The sequence below is a fragment of the Physeter macrocephalus genome, chromosome 1 (assembly GCF_002837175.3).
Source record: "Physeter macrocephalus isolate SW-GA chromosome 1, ASM283717v5, whole genome shotgun sequence".
NCBI lineage: Eukaryota > Metazoa > Chordata > Mammalia > Artiodactyla > Physeteridae > Physeter > Physeter macrocephalus.
Genome location: NC_041214.2, coordinates 113,042,249 through 113,052,048, shown reverse-complemented (window position 1 = coordinate 113,052,048; position 9,800 = coordinate 113,042,249). Strand labels below are relative to the sequence as shown.

At 40.0% G+C, this 9,800-nt stretch overlaps 2 protein-coding genes across 14 annotated transcripts in view; one reads left to right on the top strand and one right to left on the bottom strand.

Annotated features, from left to right (window-relative positions):
• Positions 1 to 1,719, bottom strand: part of FILIP1L (filamin A interacting protein 1 like) — a 304,847-nt gene extending 303,128 nt beyond the window's left edge. For both annotated transcript variants that reach the window (XM_055085903.1, XM_028494011.2), the window contains exon 1: positions 1,389 to 1,719. The gene's annotated coding sequence lies outside the window, so the exon portion shown is untranslated. The remainder of the gene's footprint in view (positions 1 to 1,388) is intronic.
• Positions 1 to 9,800, top strand: part of CMSS1 (cms1 ribosomal small subunit homolog) — a 380,724-nt gene that overhangs the window by 313,865 nt on the left and 57,059 nt on the right. The window contains exon 2 of one of the 12 annotated variants that reach the window (XM_007129008.3): positions 478 to 584. The exons of 6 other annotated variants lie outside the window; for them this stretch is intronic. Coding sequence is in view for 3 of the 6 variants with exons in the window: in XM_028494053.2 (XP_028349854.1) it covers positions 1,754 to 1,808 (55 nt within the window). In the remaining 3 variants the exon portion in view is untranslated. Of the gene's footprint in view, positions 1 to 477; positions 585 to 1,724; positions 1,809 to 1,937; positions 2,324 to 5,716; positions 5,801 to 9,800 lie in introns of those variants that run through there. 5 more of the 12 variants (XM_028494053.2, XM_055085923.1, XM_055085941.1 and 2 more) reach the window with 5 other exon arrangements.

Below are 9,800 nucleotides of genomic sequence, written 5' to 3'. Positions count from 1 at the left end.
GTGCACGGGCCTCTCACTATCGTGGCCTCTCTTGTTGCGGAGCACAGGCTCCAGATGCGCAGGCTCAGTAGTTGTGGCTCACGGGCCTAGTTGCTCAGTGGGATGTGGGATCTTCCCAGACCAGGGCTCGAACCTGTGTCCCCTGCATTGGCAGGCAGATTCTCAACCACTGCGCCACCATGGAAGCCCTATGCTGATTTTTAATTAAGTATAATGTGAGTTTCATAATAACATCAACTGATAACTGTAGAGATATATTTACCTGGAATATTTGGTTATGAGGGATAGAAGATTGATATATTGGAACGTGTCATCATAGGAAAAGCATTTTTAGCTGCAGCTAGAGGAACATTGCCATAGTTTGGAAGAGTTCTCTCCAGTAGTACGCTACCCCCTGCTCTCCCTTATTACAAGCCTAATACACACATGAAACATGGTGAATGTAGCTAAGCAGTATATATATTGCTTTTCTTGCAGTTCTTCCTGAGACTTGCATAGATATTGAAGATATGTGATCATCAGTTGATATGTGATTGAATATGTCACAAGAAATTTAGCTGAACACGTATCTCTCTTGAATGGAGGTCTGTATTCAAAACTATGCATTCACCCTAAACATTGACTGATACTTCCACTGAGCAAGTACAGTGAGCAGAACTTTCTCTGGTATCATTTGGCAGCAATCTGGCATTATTTCCCATTGACACTGAGATTTGTTGTGCCATAGATATCCAATCATGTTCTTTGGGGTTATAGGTGTCCTCCAAGACCTTCCAAAACCCTACCTCAAAAATGTGCTTCTGTTTTCTGGCCCTCATTCATCAAATCTTAGCATCAAAGAAACATGAACAAAAGTAAAGAAAAAAGAATACTTCTAGTTGCCATTATAAGATGCTGGTTTCTTCTGTCTTTCCATGAAAAGAGAATTCCTCCTCTCCCGTCTAACCTATCCAGTATACTTCTCCATTGTTATCACATTTTTGATGATTTTGAAATTATGTATTAATCATTTACATCAGTTTACAGAATCAAGCTATTAACCAGGAAAGTCATTTGCCCAAACCATTTTTTAAAAATTTTTGACCAGTTGTCTTACTCTAAAGAGGATAACAATTTAAGATTTTATTTTGGTCTTCTTTCATACCAACCAGTTTATCAAACATACCTACTGTCAGGATAGTGCCTCTATTTTGCAAGCAGCTGTTACTCATATTAGCCTAAAAGACATCATCCTTCATAAGCCCTTAATCACACCTGAGATTTACTCTATTCCTTTGCATAATGCCCAGAAGCTCCTGCTCCTGGAGAGCAGTGTTGGCAGTTCCTGGATGTCGGATAACACAGAAACATCCCCAAAACCTCTTCTCAGTAGCAATAGGGACACTTACCTTACTGTGCAGGTGCCTTTGCTTGATCACACCCAGTGGTCCTCTCTTCTCATCCCCACCAAAATCCAATAGTGGCAACCAGGGACCAACAACGTTTTCTTCTTTTTTTTTTTGGACACTCTCTCAGTTTTTGTTTTGTGGGCTTCAAAGCCACGGAGAACTTGCAACCAGGGGCCACTGACAGTTCCACAGAGGAGAGGCAGTGGGGAGCCCAACACTGACTGGGCCCAAACACTAAATATAACCCTCCTCCCTCTCCGGGCAGTGTCCTTCATACTCTGAAGACAGGCGACCTTGCAGAATCCCTCACCCCACAGCTTGCCAGTCTCCCTCGAAGAAAGGGTCTAACCGTACTGAGCTGCAGGATGAGGCGACCCAAAAGCCAGAAGCCATCTGCCCAGAGCAGACAAGTAGAGGCAGGTACAAGCTCCATGAGTGTGTCTGTGTGTATGTGTTTGTGTGTATGCTGGCATGCCTGTGCCCAGCAGCTGCTCTCCAGATCAGGAGACAGCACTCTTTGGCAGGCAACTCTGAAACTACCCTCTTGGATAATTTCAAATTCATGTGCACATCTTGGCCGAGAGAAGAAACCTCCCGGGCACAACCTGGGTCCCCTTCTCTGCCTTGTCACTGCCCCAGATACACGGTGAACCACAAACAAACAGCAGTGCCAGCATCTTAAGAACAGATGCCCCGGTGGACATTAGACTGCACCTCATTTTGTACCCTGCAGCCAAGAACTGATGCAAGCCTTCTTCAGGGTTTAAGTAACAAGGGCATGCCCTCTCCTTTGACAGTCATAACCCAAGGCACTGCAGAAATTCGCTATTATTAACGCTGTGTTGAACTTTAACTTGAATGCCTGCCTGTTCCATTCAGTGTCACATGAGACATGAGTGCAAAGTGCTGAGGAAACTTCAGAGCAACATTCAAATGTATGATGGTATTTATTATGATTATTGAACATTTTTCTTTTATATTATTCAGGTGTTAAGAAAAATCTCATACTTTACATTACTAAAATTTGAAGAATCTATAATTTTCTCTAAGTGGTATCAGTTATTCTGATTGGAGGGGGAGGGGCAGGAGGAAGGAGCGTGTTCATTTCTTCAGCAAGTTATGTACTGCCTCACCAGTTAGGTATCAGGCCGTCTACCAGGTAGACCCATCACCAGCCAGGTGCTCAATCTGTGCATTATTTTATGTAATCCTTACAGCATCCCTTTAAATTAGTCCTGTATTGGTGATCAAATAAGAAAACCAAAGCTCAGAATAATTAAATAACTTCCCTAGAGTCTCATGGATGATAAATATCAGACTTGGAATTCAAACTTGGATCTGAGTCACACCGAAACCTATGCTCTTTATTTTTAACTATTATCATTAAATAATTTCAAACTTACAGAAAATATACATGAATAATAAAGAACTCCTTTATACTCTTCACCCAGGTTCTCCAGTTTTTAGCATTTTACCACATTTGCTTTCTCCCTCCCTCCTTCCTTTCCCCTCCACCTTTTTTCCTTCAGTCTCCCTCTTCCCAACCACCCCCTTTTGTTTATATACGTGTGTGTGTATATTTTTCTGAATTGACTTATATGCTTCAGTGTTGTTATCCTAAAAGCAAGTACACTTTTCTACATAACTATAGTATTACTATCAAATTCAGTAAATTAATATTGATACAGTATTACTTTCTAATCCATAGTTCCCATTCAACTTTTCACCAAATGTCTCAATAATATCATTTGTCAGGGGAAAATTTGTTTTTTCTTTTGGTCCAGGATTATATGTAGAGCATTTAGTTGTCATGGCTCTCCTTCAGTCCTGAACAGTTCTTCAGTCTTTCCTTGTCTTTTGTGACTTGACATTTTTGAAGGGTACATTTTGTAAAATGTTCCTCACCTTAGATTGGTGTGATATTCCCTTATTATGAGACTGAGTTTGTGCATTTTTTGTCAGGAATATCACAGAAGCAATGTTGTATTATTCTTAGTTAATCATATGAGGAGACACATAAATGGAGTTGGTCCATACCAGCCCCACTTTGTTAAGGTGGTATATGCCAGATTTTTCCACTGTAAAGTTATAGTTTTTCCCTTTGCAATTAATAAATATTTTTCTGGGAAGATAATTTGAGACTGTGTAAATAAATATATTGTTTCTAAGTAAACTTTCTACTGTAGGGCAGAGCTTTCCCTTCTCCCCTATTTATTTTTGTTTGTTTGTTTTTTGTTTGTTTTTTGTGGTACGCGGGCCTCTCACTGTTGTGGCCTCTCCCGTTGCGGAGCACAGGCTCCGGACGCGCAGGCTCAGTGGCCATGGCTCACGGGCCCCGCCGCTCCGCGGCATGTGGGATCTTCCCGGACCGGGGCACGAACCCGTGTCCCCTGCATCGTCAGGCGGATTCTCAACCACTGTGCCACCAGTGAAGCCCCCCCTATTTATTTTTGTATTTATTTATATCTGTATGCAGTTATGGATTCCTATTTTATTCAGAGGCTTATACTCCGTTAATATCATTATTTATTTTGATGCCCAATTGATCCCAGATTTGGCAAGTGGAAGTTCCTCCAGCTGGCTCTTGTGTCCTTTTGACAAGTCCTCATCATTTTCTGAGTACTTTCTTACTTTCTGGCACAAGAAAATGTTCCATGTACATCTTGTACTTTCTCTACCCAGCCCTGGAATTATCCACATCTTCATGGTGACCTGGGTCCATTGTGGAAAATAGTATATGGAAACCAAGATCTGGGCATTGGGTGTGCTCACTGGACAAGGGTGTGCTCATTGCCTCTAGGCCCTCTCGGCCAAAAGAGCCAGGAAATAGACACACTCACAGCCATATCTGTTGCTCTATCTCTATCAAATACCAGAGAGATCAAATTGATAGCTCCAGTTCTGATCTAATACCATGGAGCGTTCTAGCTTTTACCCTTTCCATGTTTGTAACTCCCTCCCCCAACAGTGAGGATAACTTGGTTTCTGTTATCCTCAAAGTATTTACTAATTTGCTCATTGCCTCTGTGTGTAACCAGTCTTCCCACCTTGCCGGCTGCTTCCACCACCTTTACAGTCTTTTAAGCCTCATCAGCCCTACTCCCTCAAGGAGAGGGAAAAGAAATAATGTTTTTTTAATGAAAAGGAAGGTAAAAAGAAGAAGATAAGAATCTCATACTTTTTCTGTACCTCAAGCCATCTGTATCTTCATGGCAAATCATTATGCTACTTTTGCAAAGATGTCATGGAAACCGGTTAAAGTTTATAACGACTGAAGGAAGAGTTCATATATTTATTCACTTAATTAATTGAGTGCCCACTATGTGTCAGGCACATTAAAAGACAGACATGGTACTTGCCTTTGTGAATATATTATCTAGTGGATTATTTTTATTAAACTTACTACTTATTAGTAACATTTTGTGGCAGCACTATGTTAAGCATTTTGTGTTACTTTTTTTTTGGCTGTGCTTGGTCTTCGTTGTGGCTCATGGGTTGTTCTTTGTTGCAGTGTGCAGGCTTCTCTAGTTGCAGGCACATGGGCTTCTCTAGTTGTGGCAAGCGGGCTCCAGAGCGTGCGGGCTCAGTAGTTGTGGCTCACGGGCTTAGTTGCCCCAACACATGTGGGATCTTAGGTCCCTGACAGGGATCAAACCCACGTCCCCTGTATTGAAAGGCAGATTCTAAACCACAGGACCACCAGGTAAGCCCCATGTTACCTAATGTTAATTCACACAACAACCCTATGGGAGAAATTGTATTTTTTCTCCACCTTACAGATAAAGGAACTGACATTTGGAAATATTAAGCAACCTTTCTAATATCATTGAGCTAATTAGTGCGAGATCTGAAATTTGAATTTATATTGGTCTGACTCCAGAGCCCCAGTTCTAAACACTTGGGCTGTATGAGAATCAATAAAGTAGAATTATCCACTATGATATATTCCAGGAGGAGTCATGATTTACCGAATCTTGACTGCAAACCCTCCTATATAAATGTGGCTAGTTAGTACAAGAAATTTGGCTAATCCAAGTTGAGATGTGCTATAATTATGAAATAAATATTGAATTTCAGGGACTTATTACAAAAAAAATAAGGTATCTCATTAATTATTTTCATATTAACTACATATTGAAATATTAACACTTTGGATATATTGAGTTAAATAAAATACATTATAATTATTTTTACCTTCACAGTAGCCAAAAGGTGGAAACAACTCAAATGTCCAACAACAGATGAGTAGATAAGCAAAATGTAGTATATACCTACAATGGAATATTATTCAACCTTTAAAAAGGAATGGAAATCTGATATATGCTGCAACATGGATGAACCTTGAAGACAAATGCTAAGTGAAATAAGCCAGTCGCAAAAGAATAAATAATGTCTGATTCCACTTGAATAAGGTACCTAGAATAGTGAGATTCATAGAGACAGAAAGTAGAATAAGGTTACCAAGGGCTGGGGGGAGGGAGAATAGGAAGTTATTGTTTCATGGGTATAGAATTTATGTTTGGGGTGATATGAAAATTCTGGAGATGGATAGTGATGATGGTTGCACAACAGTGTGAATGTATGTACTTAATTCTACTGAATTATACACTCAAAAATGGCTAAGATGATAAGTTTTATGTTATTTATATTTTACCACAATTTTTAAAAATTATTTTTACCATTTATTTTTCATTTTAATGAGACTACTGGAAAATTTAACATTACATAAGTGCTTGTATTATATCTCTGTTAGACAGCATTGCTATAGTATTGTATTTGTGAATACAGAGAAGTAAATTCCTTATCAAACTTCCCCTTTTCACATGGCATATTGAAGAGATTCTGACATACCACAATGGGCCTAAATCAGACTTTTCACTTTTTGTTCAGTCAGCTTTGAAAGGGTTAAAGAACAGCTTTTCACTTAAAATTATACTGATAATATAGACTTTTGAAATATAAGCAACTGTATGAGATAATAACCATTTGTTGTTTTAATAATTCTTAATTTTCCATTTGCACAGTATCCACTGGGCCTCTCTTCCAGAACTAACGTAACTGTCTCTGCTTGTGTATATCCTAAAATATAATTATCATAAATTTCATCATGATTAAAATTTCTTTGGATCCATGGGATTAATATTAGTCTGTCAATTAAATTTCAAAAACTGAGCCCCAAGGACAGGCATTCTCTCCCCTTCCTATAGCCTTCCTGTCACAGTGTCTACTGCAAATGGATATCTGCAGGGGAGGAAAGAGAGGAAAGCTGGGCTGAATCGTAGTTCTGTAGTAGAACAGACAGCTGATGGAATTATGAGTACATGTACATAAGCAGAACAGATTCTCTAAAGGGTCATTTTCCACCTACTTACAGGTGACCAAGCAACCAAGTAAAGAAGGAAAATAGCAGGGAAAAAATATTCCTAATCTTCTAGTGGTTATTTTTTCACTGACCCTGAGCTTCAATTTCCTCCTCTGTGAAGGTTTTGCACTGAAAGATATCTTGGTTCTATTTAAGCACTAATATTCTGTGAGTCTGTCAATTGATGACTTGAAAATGATCCAGGAAAACCTAACTCTAAGCTTTTTGCTCAACTCTTACTAATAGTTAGCACTGCAGATGTCTGCAAGGTGTTGAGAGATATATCAGTATCAGTTCTTAAAAATATAGTGGGGTTGAAACTCATTTAAAACTATCGTTTTTTGTTTGTTTATTTCTGTGAATTGTGAAAAGAAATACAAGGGTCTCAGTAGCAGAGCTGGATCACAGGATATCACAGACAGTGTTCCTGGGCATGCCTCACTTTTTCCTGACTCAGATTCCAGACCCATCCTTCCCACTGTCCTCTCCCCACCCATGTGGATTATGTTCCTCCTTGGTACTCCCAAGGCACCAGAGCTTAACCGCACCTTACCCTCAATCCCACTTTAATTGCAACTGCCAACATACTTGTCTCTCCCCCAGTAGACTGGGAGTTCCTAGAGCAGAGTGCACCTTCCAACACTGTAGCCCCAGCCCCAAGCACACAGTCAGAGCACAATAAATATGTATTGTATGGAGGAAGCATCACCAACCACTTTGACCAAGTGGAGAGAGGAAAGAAGCAACCCTAGAGTGAAGCAACTTTAAAACAGCATCTCAGTGAGCCAGAAGGTCAAGAAAGAAGAAAGCACACATATTAAACCTATCAGTCACTTTTAAATTCCAGGCTTTTAAACTTTTTCCTAACAGACATTTACCAGCAGCAAAATTGACATTTAAATTTCACATATTATCCTCTCCTTCATCTTCCCTGTGGGTGGGATTAGTGACTTATACATAAAAATAAGAAGTCTGGATAATATGTATAACTGATTTACTTTGCTGTACACCTGAAACTAACACAACATTGTAAATCACTATACTCCAATAAAAAATTTTTTTTAAAAAGAGGTCTGGATAAGCCACAAAATAGAAAAGTATCTCCCAGTAAAACAGGTCTGTTTAGGAAAACCTGGTATAATGAAGGGTGACTCTCTCTTCTTTTGAAACCCACCTGTGGGCACTGTTTTGGAATTATACATATTTTAGGGTTTCACATTTTTCTAAAGTGAAAATGATGCTAACAGTTTAACTTTTTATTTATTTATTTTTTAAGATTTTATTTATTTATTTTTGGCTGCATCGGGTCTTAGTTGCAGCATGCAGGATCTTCTTTGAGGCATGCGGGATCTTTGGTTGTGGTGCACGTACTCTTTGTTGCAGCACGCAGCCTTCTCTCTAGTTGTGGCATACGGGTTTTCTCTTCTCTAGTTGTGACGTGCAGGCTCTAGGGCACATGGGCTCTGTAGTTGTGGCACGCATGGGCTCTGTAGTTTGCGGCACACAGGCTCTAGTTGAGGCACGCAAGCTCAGTAGTTGTGGCACGCAGGCTTAGCTGCCCTGTGGCATGTGGGATCTTAGTTCCCTGAGCAGGAATCGAACCCACATCCCCTGCATTAGAAGGCAGATTCTTTACCACTGGACCACCACGGAAGTCGCCAGGTTAACTTTTTTCAAAAGATGATGAAAATATATTTTGACTTTGGAATCTTGTTTTTACAAATAATTTGTACCTTTCGGTTTCCAGGCACTATTTCTTCATATACTTCAAGAATCCCAAAATACCAGGTGACAGCTGTTTTAGCTCTAAGACATTCCTCAAGTGTCCTATTTTGATGTCATTATGTAATGCTTTTCTCTTGGCATAGCTATATCATCACTGTAGCCATGCTGGTATATATCACTGCATAGCTCTCTTCACTTTTGCATCTCAATTACTTTTCCAAATGGGTACTACTTCTCCCAAAACTAGAGAAAAAAGGAGAGAAGGAATAATTCCAGCAGCATCTCAAATTGGACCAATGTTTTCTTCTTGGCTAGAAAGTTCCTTTGTGAACAGGAAAATACATGAGTTAGAAGTATTTCTCCCCTATCAGCCATTCTTCTCTTTAAAATGTTGTTTCATTCTAATCTTGTTTTCCTTTCTAATGACACATCTTATAAAGACATGTTATATCAGCAGAAAGCTTGTTTAATTTTTCAGCTCAAATCTTGCCTTAGTAACTTTTGTCTTTAATAGCCTAAAGAACAGGTATACAAGTATAAGCACACAATTTTCAGTTCACTTCAACAGATATTTACTGAGTGCCCACAATGTACCATGCAAAACTCAGAATCTAGTAGGAGAGGCACACATCAAAATTCTAATTGTAATGCTCTATGCATTATAACATAGGGCTAAACATAGTGCTGTCTGAGTCTAAGTGAACTGCAGGGCAGAGAGGTTGCATGGGGTCGAGGTGGGTGTAGAAATATTTGAACTGGATGCCTTGGGGGAGGGGGAGTAGGTTTCTGCCAGGGGAAGGGTAAAGGAGAGCATTCTCAGCAGAGGGCACCATGTAAGCACAGGCACGCTGGGATGAGAGCACATGATGGGCTCAGTAGTGGCAAGCTGCTCCCATGTCCGAAGGACAGGGGTTTGGTGTCCAGCTTTGTCTTAGGTAAAGTGGAATTTTTATCTGGGTCCAAGATGTTAAGAGCCTTGATGCTTTGATGCCAGATGTTATAACTGTATTCCATAGACAGTGGGGAGCCACCAGAGGCATTTTAGCAGAAAAATTATAGTCAGGGAGGTATAGTGGGAAACCTTCAGGATTTGGAACCAGAAGGCCTCTTTGTGGGACTCTGGTATGTTTCTCCTGAGAAGAAACTCAGTGCTCATCTAACTTTAGCCTCATGTTTTATTCATGAAAATTGTGTAACTCAGGTTTAAATTTCACACCACCAGTGCCCTCTACTTGACATAAAGCCTTAAGGAAGCCACTATATCCCAGATTCCCCAGAGTCATCCCTGGGTTTAAGCAAGGCTATCCCTGTGACCTGAGGGGTCT